The 18,756-nt window shown below is 40.8% G+C and overlaps 1 protein-coding gene across 6 annotated transcripts in view; it reads right to left on the bottom strand.

Moving 5' to 3' along the window:
* astn1 (astrotactin 1) overlaps nucleotides 1-18,756 on the bottom strand; it is a 418,066-nt gene that overhangs the window by 257,469 nt on the left and 141,841 nt on the right. For all 6 annotated transcript variants that reach the window (XM_074650205.1, XM_074650206.1, XM_074650209.1 and 3 more), the window contains 2 exons: nucleotides 14,666-14,740; nucleotides 9,362-9,499 (listed from right to left, as the gene is read on the bottom strand). In XM_074650205.1, coding sequence (XP_074506306.1) covers nucleotides 9,362-9,499; nucleotides 14,666-14,740 — 213 coding nt within the window. The remainder of the gene's footprint in view (nucleotides 1-9,361; nucleotides 9,500-14,665; nucleotides 14,741-18,756) is intronic.

The following is an 18,756-nucleotide window of genomic DNA, read 5'->3' as shown; positions in this document are numbered from 1 at the left end:
TGATGGCGCAAGCTGAACGGAAAGGGGAGAGCAATCGTACTCGGGCAGCTTGGCGGAGGTCTGCGCTCTCCGAGTGCCATTCTAGTTGTTTATGTTGAGATCAGCTGTGCGTACACCAAATATATATATCAAAAAAAGGTCTGTCATAAGGCATTTATTAGTTTCTGACTCTGGGAAAGTGGAAAAACAGTTAAATTCCCCAGAACTCCTGTATCTCTGAACCCTCCCTTTAACCAAATCACACATATTTAGGCTATTCTATGTGATCTTCTTTTGATAACTAATGTAATATATTTTCACTTCAATTCACTGAGCCTCCCCTGAAACTGTTTGGAGCCCCCTGTGGGAGGCCCGCCTCCTACTTTGAAAACCTCTGAATTAGCATACTTCATAGTATATGATGCAATAGATAAAAAAAAAAATCCACTCATTGAGATCTAATACCTTGGCACTGCTTTACTAAAATTCTGATATTAGTAAAGACAGTAGAAGTGCCAAGTGAAATGAAGGATTTGAAAAAAATACTGTGATTTTCTGCAGAATTGTTCCTTTATACCACACACACAGTGTGTCAGCTATAAGTTATATCACCTTCAAACAAGCTAATGATTCTGAGTGAAATCCAGTATTCAATTAGTAATGCCTCACTGTCAGCAATATGTAATTTACTTTCATTAAAGTTGATTAAGATATTCCATTTCTTTAGATCATGTTTCATGTGTCTGGGGGAAAAGTGTCAGAGTGCTGCTTTGAGAGACTTTCTGAGACGCCCTGCTCTCTATTTCACTTAATGACGAGATGGAGTGAATTACAAATACCTGCAAGTTTAATTCATTCTGAGTAATCATCATGAGAAAAGCTAGGACTTTCCGCAGCACAATTGCTATGCAAACTAGTAGACTTCCGAGATAAAACGCACCATAAAACCATTGCTCTAACCTCGCTCCGAGCAGTCACTTTGTGTTGCTGTGATTTTTGTTGTTCCCCGTAAACCTCTTGCAAGGTCAATAAGCAGATCATCCAACAGGAGGGCGACAATATAAGTGTTTGGGATCGGTGGAGATTAAGAACAAAGCACAGAAGACCTCAGTGTTTTCTTACAGAATCTAAATCAAAGTTATTTCTGCAGAGGAATAGTGCTGCACATGATAAACAACAACTGTAATAGCATTGCCATGAACCTTGTCTTGGTAAGGAAATTGATGACCTCTCAGGCACTCACAATTTTATTCTTCCCAACTTCCCGTTCTCCTCTGCTTTCCCCACAGTGAGTTCCCTTCCCTTTCACAATAAGCTTGATGTTATCTTACAAACCAATTCTTCTTCCATAATTGCCCATTGTTTTGTCGTCATTTATTCAGAAGGGACCTATTGAACAGAGCCTCGGCAGATGATGAAACTCACGGCAAGTGTGAATGCTAAATTATTTGGGAACTGCAATTACAGTCAAGGCACATCCAACGATCGTGTGCAACACAATATTACCAATAAATATCACACAGAGAAAAAAAAAAAAGCCACGTTCGGTGACTCTTTGGTGAAGCTATTACAACATTGATTACGGAAAATATAAAAAATACGGAAGTGCTGGAAAGATAGGTCATCATACTGGCCATTTGCTGTTGTTAGACGCTTACCAAAATATCTTAGGTTTGTCCTAAGGGTGGTACTAAAGGAAAAACAGCCCGTTCTCATTCCGGCGTTAAATACAGAGGCTTTGTTGCGGCCATTGGCGTTCAGTATCACCGCACACGACACACTTTGTCGCTGGTATGAAACGCACTGGGCGTTCCATTAACTATAATGTAAACCCATTCACAGCAGCTGTAAAAGCTCCAAGGTTTGCCGCGAGTGAAGTGACGTAGTTTGAAGAGCAAAAGAGACACAGGAGGAGGAGGTGGCAGGAGGGGAGGTGGAGGGGTCCAACAAACATAAGGCTTTCATCCAGGATGCTGCTATCTGTGTCTCGTGCGTCATGGTACAATCAGCTGTTCGTTCATGTTCTGTGTTCACAACGTTTAGTGTAATTTCACTGTGCAAGCGTAGTTTTAAGCCCAATCGTGTATTTGTTTCCTAAACCTAACTATAGTAGTTTTAATGCCGAAAATAAAGTGCCGCCAAGGGGCGTGGTGCCAAGGGAGTTGAGATGAGAACATGTTGGGGAAAACCATGGGGCCAGAAAAATCTAAATTGTTTATTGCTTTGGCAGCATAAATGTGCCAATCAAATTTCATGGAAATCTGCCAATGTGGGCATGAGAAAAGCGTATATAGTGTCCAAAATTTAAAGGAGCAGTGTGTGGGATTTAGTGGCATCTAGCAGTGAGGTTGCAGATTGCAACCAACTGAATAACATTCTGCTCAACCCTCCCTTTCCAAGCATGTAGAAGAGCCTACGTTGGCCTTCAGATGCATTCGCCCCACCAAATTCAAGCTGCCACTTCAACGTAAATCTGCGAGAGGCTCTCTCAATAGGCTGTGTTTGGTTTGTCCATTCTGGGCTACTGTAGAAACATGGCGGTGCAACATGGAGGGATCCATGGGAGGGTTGATCAAGCCCCCATGAAGAGCGTTGGGCTTTGAAGCTGACTATACACTAATGAAAACATAATAATGAATATTGTATTCCAATCTGGATATGATTGTAATTGCAATGCAATTTGCGGGAATTTACAGGCTGTCACCTGTCTCATGCACATCTGACACACTTATTTTTATTTTTGTCGGCGTTTTATGCCTTTATTAGAGTCCTCAGTAGGGAGAAGACAGGAAATGAGGGGAGATAGAGATGGAAATGACATGCAGCAAAGGCCTGCAGGTGTGCCAGAGTCAGGGCAGAGCCATCAGCTGCATCTCATCACCGTAATCAAGCCTCTTCATATACCCTGCTCTGCCCTCTCAACACTGCCAGATCGTAAACTCGGCTACCATCCTGCCATCCCTGACTCCAGGCCCTGCTTCCTCCACTCTCCTGCTCCGCTCTGGATCCCAAGCTCAGGTCAGGGATTAACCAAAATCAATCAATAAGAATCATTTTAGGAGTATATGAATATCCAAAATGGAGATGCTACATACTTCAGTGCACCAATCAAGATTTAGCAACATTTGAAATTGGAATCTGATGATCGCCGTTGGGTTGTTTGGCCACTGTCGATCTAATCTGATCAAACCACACCCGCACAGTCCTGATGAAGCTGATTGGCTGAGTTTTTGAGCTTTAAACTCACAATAAATAACACCTAAAGATGTTCTCTTTTTACTTGATGAATATATACCGTCAATGGGAAATAAGCTCAGATTTTAAGTTTTCAGGAGCTTTAAATCTCATTATAAAGTAATAATTGGCTGTGGCGTTGCATCCACATGTATTTATCTAATTAAAATGAGACAATTAAAATGTTTATCTGACCTTACTGATGCTACATTCAGTATCAGAGTACACAATCGCCTTATCAAATCATCAGAATGAGCTACCTCATTTACCGTTTTTAAAAAAAGTAAAATGCCCGAATGTGTCCAAACAGTGGAAATGCCGTTAATTATACTGCCTTGAAAGAAATGATATGCATCTGCAAGAGAAAATTTTATGATGTTACGAACCCATTTGATTTAGAACAGAAAGGCAATGAACAAAGCGTATAATTTTGACAACGTATAGGGCTCAAATGAACAGGCACTAAGCACTACCTGCAATAATTTTAACATTCTGTCCGAGACAGCTGTCTGCAGCTGAAAGAGGCAATACGCCTCAATTATGGGCACCATTAACATGGAAGGCAAACAATGAGAGGGCTCGAAGTACATGTGCGTCAAAACAAGCGGTATAAAGAACCATTCATCCAGCCCATCTGCCACTTAAAAGTACCACCAAAGGTTTAAATGTCAAGTTATACCCTGCAATTTACTTGCATTAGTTAGTGATTCAATTCAGAGAGAGAAGTGGAAACAAGCATCAACAGAGAAGAGAATGACTTCAATGTAAATGTCTTTCTTTTTCATGTGTTTGATACTCGAGAAAGAGTTATGTTTTTCAACAATATCCACTCAATTAGCTTTCATATAATGCAGAAGCAGAGGGGGAGGCGGGGGGGGGGGGGGATATTGAGTTTTCAATTAGTGCATTTTGTCTCACAACTTAAAATATAAGAAAAGCATAAATGATACACAAGTTTCTAAGCCAAGATAGTCTTGTGTTTACAACCTTGAGGCGATGCTACAAAAGCACTAATAAACATACTTAAAAAAAACAAAAAAGTGATTCTTCATTCAGTCGTAACTGCCATGAAGCCAGCTAATCAAGGGAAAGGAAGATCAGGGCTCATCGCTACTTATCCATCTGCCAGGGAGCAAGATGGAGCGACAAATGATTATTAAACACGGGGCAACGCAGCTCAAAGGCAAGAGTAAATCAGCAGCTTCAAGATCCGTCAGCAGTGTTTCCTCGTGGCCCCTGGGGAAAGCTGAAGAGAGCGCTCATCAGATCCCAGATCAGAGGGAAACAAGTTATTTACACAGCTTCTCGAAGAAGAAGCTGCCAAATGGAAATGAAATGTTGAAAAAGAAGGGGGAATTGGAATGTGTAAACATGGAGTAGGGGGGGTTAGAAAAATTGACGAACCATGAAACCAAAACGGAATTAATTTACAGTAAATATGATGCAGTGTGTAACAAAGGGAAGTTCAGTCCTGCTGGCAGAAAAAAACAAACAAGAGCAGTATTTGTCAGATATTTCAGTTGTGAGGTGGGGATACAAAAAGAACATGTTCTCTACTTTTTGTCTCAGTGTTTCCATGACCGTATCTACCAAAATTATTTTGATAAAGACGAGGGTTACATTTAAGGCCTTCACACACACCAGGGCGTGACGAATAAATGACACAAAAATGCGAAATACTCCCCCTCTAAACTATTCATACCGGCAGCGATGCAAATTTGCGAGTTGCAACACTTTTTCTATATGCGGCCAAAACCAGGATCCTATTGACCCGGAGCAGCGTCTAGCAGTATGTCTGAGGTAAATTGTTGTTTACTGTAGCCTGAACTACTGTAAGCTATCTTAGTTTCCTTTTAGAGAAATGCTCTGACGCAGTGTATGTGTCTAGGGCTTTTATTGTGAAAGATAAGAACCGAAGGAGTGGATATGGTCTGCTCTGCCTTTGTCAAAGTTGAAAGGAGTAATAAAGACTGCCGTCTTGGTTCGGCCAGAGCCTCCATGTTGTTGTACAATGTAGTGTACGTATGGAATATGTCTGTTCCGCACCTCGTGATTGGTTGACGCCTTTATTCGTGCTGCGAAAGCTCCAAAAAAAAAACTGTTCGGAAAAATATTTTGACGTGTGAATGAAAATTATAAATATGTTTAAATATAAAAAAATATGTTAAGATAATAAATAAAAATGTTTATATTTTCCTTTTTTCCACCCAAAGATATCTAGCAGATAACCCAACACACCCAGATCTCCTCAGTGATTGTCTCCAGTTGTTTACACTCATTATACATTCAGAAAATTACCCTGTTGGTAATTTTACATCAGCATATTACTTGTGGCTTCTGTCAGTCAGAGTGTAAAAATATGAAATTGTTCACTTCTACTCCTGTTCTGAGAAAACGAGTGGTTTAAACCAGCAGTTACACAGCCGGAGTCCCAGATACACATGCATGTCTCTACATCTATCTCACCCTGAAGTCATCAGCAACAGCTGGAGATTTATGCCCAGCAACAGGAACACATATCTTCCTCTGATTTCCTCTCATTTAGCATTTTATAGTTGTGATACCATATGCATTGACTAGTGTATACTATTATAAACATTGTCCTTTCCTGCGGTTGAGCTTCATGTTTTTCACTTTTATTTCATGGTCATCTTTTCAAATCCAGCCTCCAGTTTACAGACTCAGATACAAAACACAGAAAACATAATGTGCTATCCATTAGCCATCACTGGGAATGTCAGCAGATCCTCAGTGGACTTTAGCAGCCAACTCATTAAAAAAAAACTAGCTATTCTAGGTAATCCACATCTGTGGCAGGGAATGTCAGCAGCAGCAGAGATTCAAGGTCTCGCCTATTTTTACTGCGAGCCACGTGAAGTTCATTGCAACAACAGACAGTGAAAATGATGGTTTGACAGTTTACTGGCATCATACCAGCAACATTAATACAGTTTCAATATCTAGATATCTGCAGAATATGTCACAGACAGTGAAATTGCTCTTTTGACTATTTATTGACATCATATCAGCAACATTACTACAGTTTAAATGTCTATATCTGTAGAATATGTCACGGACAAGTCCTGCTTTCTTTTCAAAATAAAAGCCCATTTTTTTCTTCGGACAGAATTCCTTCATTTGTTAACAAAAGGCTTTTATTCTGAAATATTTACAGGACAGTGTTGTAGGAAATGCAGTGACTTGCACGGCTCCATGAATGAATAAAGTAGGGGGATTTAATTGTGCATTATTACCATTATTTACAAATGAGCACACGCTTCTGAACCTTTTTCTGTCTAAAATAAAAATAAATTGCATTTATAATGAAATGAAATGGTCATTATGGAAGACTAACTCTATGTAGAAAGAAAGGGCTGCCTGCAGCAACAGCAGCAGCCGGTGTGGACGACACATGCGTGGGACACGCAGCAGTTCAGCAAGGCAGCGTTCCCTATGTGGACCGGGCTTGACTGTCACAAACTATCAGTCATAGTTGGGGAGAGACCTTGATTTCAATCACTAAAGTCATAGAAATGCTATTATCTGATGTCATTCACCAGTTTTCCATGAGCTAATCTTGTGTCTTTTAGGGGGGACGGGACTCTTCTTGCCCCCCATAATTCAAATACTGAAACAGCCCCTGAAGAATCTTAAACTCTGCCTCATTCATCTAAAAAAACAAGCTATAAAGAGTGACAGCGATGGATAAACTGACATGTGAAAGTGACATTAAAAATGTATGCAATACTGTATTATGAAGACCGTAACGTTCAATGTTCAACGTTCAATTTACAAGAAGATATCTAGATAATGTTCTAATCTCATGTAATGTCATAGGAGTGGCGAGCCAAATGACATTACACACTCAGCACACTGGATGTTTCTGCAAAACATGGTCTTTTTTATCACTAGTTACGATGAGCACAATTTTCATAGCTGACGGATATAAATGCCTGTGTTAAACCTGTGATTTGTCCCTTAAAAGGTCCGCTCCGAGGACTACTTCAGTCATCCGAGAGCTTGAAATTAGCTACCTCCAGGGAAAGAAAAAAAACTCCTTGAGTGCCTCCATGCTAATGAGAAAAAATGATGGGGGATATTTATTTGAGCGAGACTAATTTTACCTGACATAATTTTCACAGGGCAAATAACCATCGGCGAATTAGGGGCAGGATCTGACACGGTTGTGCACACTAACTTGTTGACAGGGCATGTCCCAGCATACACTAAAAGACAAATCCCGCCGCTAATTACATTAACTAACTGTTCACACAGACGCCACGCTGCAGTGTAATGCTGTCAAAGCAGATGCAGTCACGTTAACTCTCTTGGTGATTCACAATGCTGCTGACCACTGAGTAGATTTATAGTGAATAGGTTTGTCCTTCGCAAGGTTAGGAGGAGATTGTAGTACGACTGGTAATGGCTGGGTCACATAGAGGTGAAACCAAGTAGACCAGGATGCTGCCTTCTTTACTTATAACGTCAACTAGAATCACATTTACAGTCAGTTTTACATGATAATCTTGGGCTCTATCTAACTGTACTTCTAACACATCCCAACTCATCATATACTGACGCTTTGTCAGACCCCTCGGTGTCACTCTTTCGGTCGCAGTAAACACATGCTTAATGTTGTGAAGTAAACAAAAACACTTGCTTAGGTTCAGGCAATAAAACCACTTTAATTAGGTTTAGGAAAAAACAACATGGTTGGGCTTAAAACTACGGCGTTGGTAGAGCGGAAATGACACTGAATGTTGTGAGCACGGGACACGAACAGCGGTCTCCTGGATGAAAGCCTTATATTTGTTGGACCCATCCACAGAGAGGAAGCGTTCCTATTGGCTGTTCATTCAACGGAAGCAGCTGTCAATCACTGGCGAACTCCGATCAAACGGTCAAACTAGGCAGCGCCGATCAAATATGGATCAATATTCTGTTACTGTAATGCCTATTTCTCGTATAAAATGTTTTTAGAAACATCTTGTAGTGTACTGTTTAGCTGTAAAATGAGAAAGTGTGCTCCAGCTGGTGGGCGGTGATTAGTATTTCCTCAACTGATCTCAACATGGCTGCCGGGTCACAAACTTTCTAATTTTCAATAGGCATTACATTAACAGAATATTGATTCATATTTGATCAGCGCTGCCTAGTTTGACCGTTTGATTGAAGTTTGTGAGTGATTGAAAGCTGCTCAGAGACGGCAAGGCTCCAGCTCGGCTCTGATTGGTTGTTTTCTTTCGGTCTGTGAAATCTTGCAGATGCCATTAGGAGCACCGGAGGACTTAGAGGCACATGATATCTTTCAGATTACCTGTCTCATGTTCTACTGTCAGGATATAGTGACCGTTTTATGAAGATAACTTTGTTTAATCATATTTGCTCCAATATGTCGACTCCAGCTTTAAGCCCCGCCCCCAAGCCAGCAAAGCCAAACAGCTAAATAATTCTGTTGTGTCACTGCTGTCAGTCCAATTCAATACTGCAGCATTGTTTTGGCTCACTTACGGCTCTCTGTGCAGCCCACACACCAACACAGTCACTGCACAGGGAGCAGGTTTTCTTTGGAGGAGTTATGAACCATTTAACAATCGAAAAGCTCTTCGTGGCTTTGAATCGCCAAGTAATTCTTTCTTCTTCTTTTTTTTTTTCACTCTGGGTTTTTTCTGCGTCTTCATAATTGATTTTGTGTTGGATGTTAAGAGTTTTATTACCCTCTGAATCATGACCGCTAAGACCTCTGCATCAACCTCACAGGGCTGCTTTAATACTCAGTGCAACAATAGTAAATAAAAAAACAAATGCTGATGAAGTGAGAAGTCGGCGAGACGGTCAGAGAGTAAACAGCTACATGCTGGGGGACGACGGATGAAAAAGATCGTCATGAGGAATATTTATCATAAAACCAATATGTACTTTTCTGTGTTGTGAGGCAATACAAAGTGGACAGAGGTAATATCTCAGTGCAGCAATGCAAAGCTTTAGTATGCTCAGTTTGGTGCAGCGCTCAGCAAAATCCCACTTTGTCTTTACAGCCTTGTGGAAGCTTTTTTATTCCTTTAGTGGGAGCTTCTACTGTCATGCCTCTGAAACGTCAACTCAAGAAAGTAACAGTGAAAAGTGGTACCAGTAAATGTCATCTCACCGTACGTCCACCGCGTCCTCCATGACCGTCATGTCCGTCTTGCACTTGGCTGAGGGGTTGATGGCGAGCTCAGCGGGGGGGATGACAAAGCTTTTACTCAACGGCAGCCACATCCCCTCTCCTAAGGTGTATGTGAATCTGCAGAGGACGAGAAGGATGGATTAGACAGGTAAGGTTACGGGTTTAGGCTTTCTGAGTGTAAAAGAACAGAATAGAAAGAGCAGCAGGTAAACAGAAAAAGTGTCATGACACAAAATGACAACCTGTTTTAAAGATAACCCTGTAAAGCAGGAGTGGAAAGCTTCATCAAAACCTCTCCATCCCCTAGTAGCAGAGAGAGTGCAGAGGGCAGAATATGTTAGTCTCGTCTGTCTGACTCATTGATCCTTTATCTGACTGAGGTTGGCAAGTTAGAATCTATGGCCCCGACCACGGCTCTGAAATATCAGTAAGTTAGAATCTATGGCCCCAACCATGGCTCTGAAATATCAGTCAGTTAGAATCTATGGCCCCGACCATGGCTCTGAAATATCAGTCAGTTAGAATCTATGGCCCCGACCATGGCTCTGAAATATCAGTCAGTTAGAATCTACGGCCCCGACCATGGCTCTGAAATATCAGTCAGTTAGAATCTACGGCCCCGACCATGGCTCTGAAATATCAGTAGCCTAACTGTGCAGTCTGTTGATGAATCCACAGAGTTGTCCGTGGTGCTGAAGTAGCAAACTGTGTGACTTTTTCTCTGCGTCCCGTCCTCCTGTCTGTTTTGTCTTGGATAAACAATATATTATATTCTCTGAACCAGTGGTTTCAAATCTATTTTCTTTGAAGGCCTCCCTACTTGTATCTAAGAAAATCTGAGCCCCCACCCCCATATTTTCTGACTTAATCAACATAAAATATATTTTAAATCCTCTGCAATTTGAATAAAGTGATTCAGTGTATTAAATGAGTTAGTCTTTTCTTAATAAATCATCTTTCTTTAATGAATATAACTCATCAGTGCGTGTCTCTCTTTGTATGTGGCAAGCGGGAGAGCACACCGTTTCTTGACCGCATTGAAAATGTTGTTTTTGAAAGGCTTAACACCAACACATATGGATTGATAATCTTTACTATATGGACAGTACATATAGAGTGCTCCAGGTATGGCTTATTTTTGGAGGCCAACCAGGAAGTTAGAATCGCCCTGGTTCCCTCCACAAAAAGTCTATAGGATTTTTCCGTTGGCTTTTGGATTATTGCAGAAAATAAGCTCTGTGGCAAACACACATTTATGATACTTACACGTTTTGTTCAGCAAGAAAATCTTCACATTTGAATGATTTTTGAAGTGTGAATGCAATCGCCAAAAGTAAAAAGCTAACGCTATAAACAAACTACACCACAGTTGCATGAGTGTGAATATACACAACGAGGCTGTAAATGCAGACGAGTCGGCGTGATAACATTTAGTAGTTAATAACCGTCTTTTTTAAGACACATAAAGGCTTCATAATTCATGATATTGAGGTATTTTATGTCGTAGAACAAAACTTTAAAATCTATTCAGCTTGTGTTAACCACAGACCTTAATTCAGGCATCAAACTAAAAACCCATTGACTTCCAGACGAACCGGAAGTGCTAAAATGCTGACTCATTTCTGGGTTTTAGTGCTACATTCCTGTATCACTCTATAGCTGACAAAATAAATAGTGATCTTGTAAAATTGGTGTAGTTACCCTTTAAGTAAACTCTCCATCAAGGTCTAGTTTCCCAGCATGCCACGTCAAAATGTCTGCTTTTCAAAAGATGAATGTTTTCGCTGCATCATTGTTTCACAACAACGGCATCAAGTTGTTTAGAGGTTATTTACATTACCTTTGAGCAAAGTTTTCCTTTTTGCATAACTCCGAGCAGAAGGACACTGTGTGCTAATGGACGCATACCAAATGAGAAACCCTGACAAAAAAAAAGTGGCCAACAAGAGTTCCCCCCTGAGACAAAACAGGGCTATAAATCTGTAAACAACAGATGCCTGGAACCAGAGCTTTTTAAAACTATTCTTTATTTGTGAGTCAATGAATATCATCAATCTTTAATCACTCTGCAGATGAAATGTAATACTTCCAACTTTAAGCTCACGCTGATTAACATCAAATGCATTATTAGCGCTGATGAATTATGCATGAATGCGTGTAACACAAAAAAAAGGGGGCCACTTGTTGATTAAATGGTTAACAATTATATTTTATGCAGACTAAACATTTCCTCACAATTGTTCAATTTGCATTTAATAAATTTGCTAACTTTGCATAAGGAAAAGGGCAGCGGATTGTGGGGAGTGCATGCATTACCAGTCACTTTAAGAACAGACTGATTACACCATTGTAGAAACGGAACACTTAATTACATCCACCCAATTACTCCCTTTGTTTCAAAGTCAAGTTTTCTGCAGATCAAAGTGCTGCCGTTCTACAATTTACTGTACAACACTGGCGAGTTATTATAAGTCTATTTAAATGGTAATATTTCTGTATTATTTTCCAGGAAGCTGTTACCGACTCTCCCATAAGTCATTTCACCATCTCTTATGGGAACTGTGTACGGCAGAGGAGTGCTGAAACCTCCCCGCGATGCAGTGTGACGTATGTGGGTGACCACAGGACAAATTAGCAGCCACTTAACGAGCACTGCTTTCTAATGGACAACTAGGGACCATAGTGCTGCTATATGACTTATTTGGTTCACTCTAAGAGAAACTGGAGGTGGAAAAACACTAAGAGTCCCCGTGAGAAAACAGTTGTGTCGAGTGGAAAACATGTCTGCAGGTCTCGGAGGAACTCCCCCCCCCCCGCCGTTAATACAGTGCGAACGGCTGTGTGTTTGAATGCTGACTCTCAGCGTTTATCTCCTCCGACGCAAGAGAGTTTTCGCATGCATCCTTGAGTTGGCTTTGTTTCATTTTTAGTCTCTATACCACTGTGATGTTAATTGCCTCATTTGCTCCTGTGTTTAATGGTAATATGTGCTTTGGTAAACACGATGACGGCTCGCTGATATTCAAGGTCTGTTTCCGGCGCCTGGAGCCGACAGGGCACGCTTGGCAAAACCTAGAAGCTGAACTATTTAAATGAGGATGGGTGGATGGCTGATTTGGAGCAGTCTGAGGACAAAGATATTTTAAACTGCACGGCTGGACAGAGTGAGAAATAAAAAAATAATTCTTGCAGAAAACATCCCAGCAGGGGGGGAGGGGGCGAGGCAGTGCATCAAAGCACTTCCTGGACATATTAGCGGGATGCCAGCCTCCTCTGTCTGATCCCAACGTAAAGACAACAGCCTCTAGAGTGTTACACATGTATGAACTCTGTGGGGTTCCTTTTTATGGAAGCAGCAGCAAAACAAAACGATCTGTAGTTGTTTTTTGCTGCTGTACTGTCATACAAGGAGTTGTAATGAAGGCAGTAGCACATTCTCTAGCTAGATCTGCTCTTTCCCAAGCCAGGGAACAAATCATTTTGGAAGGAAAAGCAGTTATAAACATTGTTAGAAAACCTCTGTCACAGAAAAGTGCTCTGCTGTATGCTCGTTTGTGAAATGGCTCTGAGTGAACACAGCAAAAGGGGGCATCCTGCCAACTCTATATGCTCTATTAAAGGCACATTTACTGTCATGAAACACTAGGCTACAAGTTACTGAGCATGTTAAAGTGGCAATAGACATATTTGTTTTGCTGTAACCATTATGAGAGGTCCAGTATGTAGGATCTGGCGGTATCTAGTGGTGATGTGAGGTGATTGCAACAAACTGAAGCCTCTCCCGTGTGCCAAGCGTGTTGGAGAGCTACGGTGGCCGATGTGAAAACGCGAATGGACCTCTCTAGAGAGACAGTTAGAGCAGACCCAGTGCTTAGAGTGTGTGTGCACGTGGGAAGTGAGTGGTGAAGCAAGAGAGAGAGAGCGGTGGCGATGGGAGCGAGAAACATTCTCGACTCCGGCCCCAGCAGGAAACGTTAACAGAGTTTGGTTTGTCCGTTCTGGGCTACCGTAGACACATGGCGGTGCAATATTGCAGAACCGGCTCCGTATGTAGATAAAAACGTCTCATTCTAAGGTAACGCATTTCCAGGTATTTGCACACTAAAGAAAAGATACTTATTAATATTATTTTCCATTTCTGCCAATAGATCCCCCTAATTGTCACACACTGGCCATTTAAGTAAAAGTTGATTGCACAAAGTATTGGCGTTGGAATAATGACATCATCGGTGTTTAGAACGGTTCCCTATAAGCCTCGCTTTCAATATGCAATTCTGTCGTTGCCGGTTGCATAAAGTTGAAGGTTTGCGGGTCGGGTCGGGTTTGGGTAGTTGATGAGCGCTTTTCTTTTTCTTTTTTTAAGATTGTTAGGGCTGTCAAAGTTAACGTGAAAATAACGCATTAACACAACTCGCAGGTATTAGGTTGTAGCGGGCTCACTTTTAAAGCTAGAGTGGAGATACTGACATCATATAAAACTACAAAAACCAAGGAATCCATTGGTACCAACCCTGTCATACTAGCTTGACAGGAAGGAAGTAAAATAATGCTCCAAACTTACGCAAAATTTTGTCGAGGAAAAACTGCCATGGTCATTTTCAAAGGGGTCCCTTGACCTCTGACCTCAAGATATATGAATGAAAATGGGTTCTATGGGTACCCACGAGTCTCCCCTTTACAGACATGCCCACTTTATGATAATCACATGCAGTTTGGGGTCAAGTCATAGTCAAGTCAGCACACTGACACACTGACAGCTGTTGTTGCCTGTTGGGCTGCAGTTTGCCATGTTATGATTTGAGCATATTTTGCAGTACCTGTGAGGGTTTCTGGACAATGTTTGTCATTGTTTTGTGTTGTTAATTGATTTCCAATAATAAATATATGCATATATTTGCATAAAGCAGCATATTTGCCCACTCCCATAATGATAAGAGTATTAAATACTTGACAAATCTACCTTTAAGGTACATTTTGAACAGATAAAATAATGTGTGATTAATCGCGATTAAACACTTTAATTGATTTACACTCAATCAGAACTCAATGATTATCTGACCTGAGAGAAAATGAAGTTCCTCTACTTGTCCTATTTGAATACCTTTAAAACTAACAGACACATCTACAGAAGATGTTCTGCAGCCAGAGCTCCTAATCCTCCCTTAAACATGAGGGAGAGACAAAATCAAAGTCAAAGTGTACAATATTTTGTGCAGCGTGCATTGTGCAGCGCCACGGCAAAATGTAGTCGGATAAAACAAAGTTTTGTGAAGTTCCCCTTACCTGAAAATGCGATCAGAGGGCTGTTCTCCCATCACAAGATCAAAACCGCGCTGGAAGATGGTGTAAGGCCAGGGACTGGCATGGAAGAAGAAAAAAAGAGTAGATCAGAGGAAGAGACAAAAGAGGAGAGAGAATAAAACAGTGTGTTAAAATCAAAGAGAGAGAAGCGTTAAATTTTTCAGTGTACCCGTCCTTCAAATCTAAACCCCACTAAAATCAGAAGCCATGTTTCAGTGTCTCACTTCAATTCCTTCCCGCCTTCCAGAGCCCCAACGAATCACAGGCGGCATTACGATGTGTGCTCAGTGTAAACACGCTGATTGAAAAATGTGTTCTGCGGCAGCTGACATGCAATGTGACTTTGGCTCATATCTATTTACCAGGGGAGGGGATAAGAGAGGATGACAGGATGAGACAGAATGGGAGAAAGAGACACAGAGACAGCGGGGGAGAGGGGAGAGACAGAGGGTGATGGAGGGAGCAGACGAAAAAACAGAGACAAAGAGAGAGAGAGAGAGAGAGCGAGAGAGGGGAACATCGGAGGGACGAGACTGATGCCAAGAGGCAGAAGTGAGAGAGGGAGAATGATGGAGATTAATGGGGAGTGGCAGCTCGGGGACTAAACAGTCTGCAAAGTGAGAGTGTAAGGAGGAGAAGTGACAGGGGCCCGATGTCATTCTGAGCAAACTCCCACACTACTGTAAGCAAAAAGAACATCGAGGGAAGAGGAGGGGAGCTGCTTCCATGCCACGGGCTGTGGTCATTAAACATTGAAGTCACCCCGGGGTGCCCACTCAGTCACACGCACGGTGACAGGGACACAAGGAGAGCACCAGGGAAATGAGATACGGAGGTGCACAGTCGGGTGGGCTAACGGGGGGAATTCAGACGTCTCCAAAAATGAGGCTGGCATGGAGACGCGGTCGGAGTAAAGAGGAAATGGCATTCTGGTGATGGTATAGACAATAATGTGGTTCTCCTATCATAATTTACCTCTACCTCTAACTCTCACTTTGTAATAACCATCATTTATAAATTGATAGGTAATTCATTTTGGTTAATAGTTATTTTACAGTTGAAAAAAACAACAATAATATACCAAAAATTTATTTTTTTAACAAGTTTATACAGTAACTTACCTTTATTATTTTATTTTTTCTCAAGTTGCATATACATATACTTTGAATATATTTTCATTTTCATTTTATATATACAATTTCCAGTCTGTAATGTTATCATGTGTTTGGTAATTAAATACCTAACAAATCACTAACCACATTAAATAATATTGTTGTAAGACTGAACTCAATGGACTAACGTAGTCATAGCATGTTTTAAAAGGGATAGATTATATGATGTTAACGGTACAGTATGATATAATCAGTTGATACATTAGTATGTTTTCACAGTATGGGGAGAATTTGGTCATAACAGGAAGTACAGGGGTGCCAGACAACTACCAGAATAATCCCATTATAATCCCATAGTAATCCCATGGGGATGTGAGCTCACAACGGGAACCGTCCTATAGCTCGACGCTGTCTTTTGTTGATGTGTGAGCAGTACTTTGGTGGAACAGTAGCACCCCTTCACATCCGCCCTGAGTGGGCACCCAGCTGTTGGCACTGTGTCTGTGGTGTTAGCCAAATGTCAAGGACTTTTTAACAAGCAGATGTGAACCCAATTAAGCGTTTATATGACTTCCTGAGACAGGGGGGTCTGAAACAGCATTTTTCAATGCCAAAAGATATCAAGTCATCACTCGGAATCATTATTGTAATGTAAAAGGAGTGACCTTGCATCCGAAAGAAGCGAGCAGACCAAAAAGCATGATGAAGCACCCGCAACGTTACTGACTCACCATCGGCCTATAAGTGATTTATTGGTGGTGCTGAAACAAGATTTCAAATATTTTAGGTTTAGTGCAGGGGTCAGCAACCTTTACTATCAAAAGAGACATTTTAGGCAAAGAAAAAAGAAAAATAAATCTGTCTGGAGCTGCAAAACATTTGAGCATTTTGATGAAGGTAACACAGTTTATAGTCTAAGTATATAGTATATAAGCATAATGCAGTGAGGGCCAAAGTGAAAATGTATTACGGAGTATTAGGGCCACATTGACGGGAACAAAATCTGAGATTTCCAGAATAAAGTCATAACTTTACGAGAATTTTTTTTTTTAATATTACGAGAATAAAGTCATAACTTTACAAGAAAAAAAGAAAATAACATGTAAAATTACTACTCTATAATATTATGACTTTTTTCTCTTAAACTTATGACTTTATTCTCGTTATATTACGACTTTTTTTCTTGTAAACCTCGGACTTTATTCTCGTAATATTATGACTTTATTTTCGAAATCTCAGATTTATTTTTTTTCCTCAATGTGGCCCTAATGCTCTGTTGTACCGTCGTACCATAGACCTACAACAATGATACATAAAAATGAAAATGTAAACAAAAAACAGATATTCATTTCCATTTTTATAAATCCACAGGGAGCCACTGGAGAGGAGCTAAAGAGCCTCATGTGGCTCCGGAGCCGCAGGTTGCTGACCCCTGGTTTAGAGGCACTTCACCAAGTTTAGGTATGAAGATGGAATTAGTCTTCATTAGAGTGCAGTGCTTCTGTGGCTCTGAAAGAGTTTTGTCAAATCAGCATGAAAACTACCCCTGATGATGTCACAGAAGTACAGTGTCAGCTGGGTTATCTTGTGATTGGTTTGGAGACTTCACATTGATAACAAGTCTGCATTACAAAGTGGAGGTGCTAATTTGAAAGAAATTAAATCTAATGAAAAGATGCTGTTGGTTGCATCGTGGGAATTGTAGGATTCAGGATGTTTGTTGGTCGACCTAGACTATGAGTTAAAATATCTCAGCCTCTGTTGATGCAATTTTAACCTTTCTTTAATTAGAAAAAAATCTGTCTCTTGTGAGTCCCCCAACTCTTTATTCAATTGCTGGATTATCCCTTTAATTATTCACAAATAAATAAACAAAGCACAGCAATGTAGAACGGTCAGCCAGGCAGGAAGGTCTGGTAATTACTTTAAAAGCTTTACATCTTTGACTCAATTCAAATGAAGTCAAACGTATTTGTAAAAACAAGTGCTTTACAGAGTGATTATATATATAATTAATACAGAACAGAATTAAAGCAATGCTATGCAATATTACTGGAACTATTAAGGGGAACAAAATGCAAATATAAAACAGTGGTTCTTTAGCTGGGGTCTAAAATTGGTAGTAGATGGGAGATCTGACAGTGAACGTAAACGGTTCTACAGTCTGGGAGCAGCGATGGAAAAAGCAAAGTCACTGAACCTTGACTGGGAACATGAAATGATGAGGATGAGAGGATCTGAGGGGTCGGAGCATAGAATAGGGACTGAGAAAGATCAGAGATGTACGCTGGTGCCCGTCAATGCAATGCGTCTAAAACAAATAAAAGAATCTTTAAGTAATTTCTGTATGAACAACTCCATACATGTAACAAGGGGGCGCTGCTACAGAGAAGATTTGGTCTCTCTTCTCGGAACCGGTGAGGAGCCTTGCTGCTGCATTTTCAACTAGCTGGAGGCGACATATGGATGACTCCCACATAAGCTAGTTATAAGAGTAGCAGAAGTCAAGACGTGAAGTAATAAAAGCATGAGAGATGGTCTCCAGATCCCCAAAAGAGGCAAAAAGTTTCATTTCCGCTATCGACCTCTTGTGGGAAAAAGACTAATGACATCATTTATTTGTTTTTCAAATTTCAAGTCAGAGTCAAAAGAGACACCCAGATTTCTCAATATATATGTGTGTGGCATATATTTGAAGATAGAGGCCCAAGAAAATTGGCTTTTTCAGGACCAATCATGAGGATCTCTGTCTGGCAGACAGAACAACTGATGGCCATCAATGAGACTGTATTACCATGAGGTAAACATGTCAGAACCTTCCACGACACATCTTCTTTGTCAGGGTGGTTTGGGATATAAGAAGTGTGTTTGAAATGCTATTTAAAGGGCGAGTCCATCTGCTTTCTGTTCCTTTTTTAAAAAAATGAAAACGCCCAATCAGTCATTAGCTAAAAGCAATGA

The sequence above is a fragment of the Sebastes fasciatus genome, chromosome 11, assembly GCF_043250625.1.
Source record: "Sebastes fasciatus isolate fSebFas1 chromosome 11, fSebFas1.pri, whole genome shotgun sequence".
NCBI classification, from domain to species: domain Eukaryota; kingdom Metazoa; phylum Chordata; class Actinopteri; order Perciformes; family Sebastidae; genus Sebastes; species Sebastes fasciatus.
This window is presented reverse-complemented; position numbering and strand designations above follow the sequence as displayed.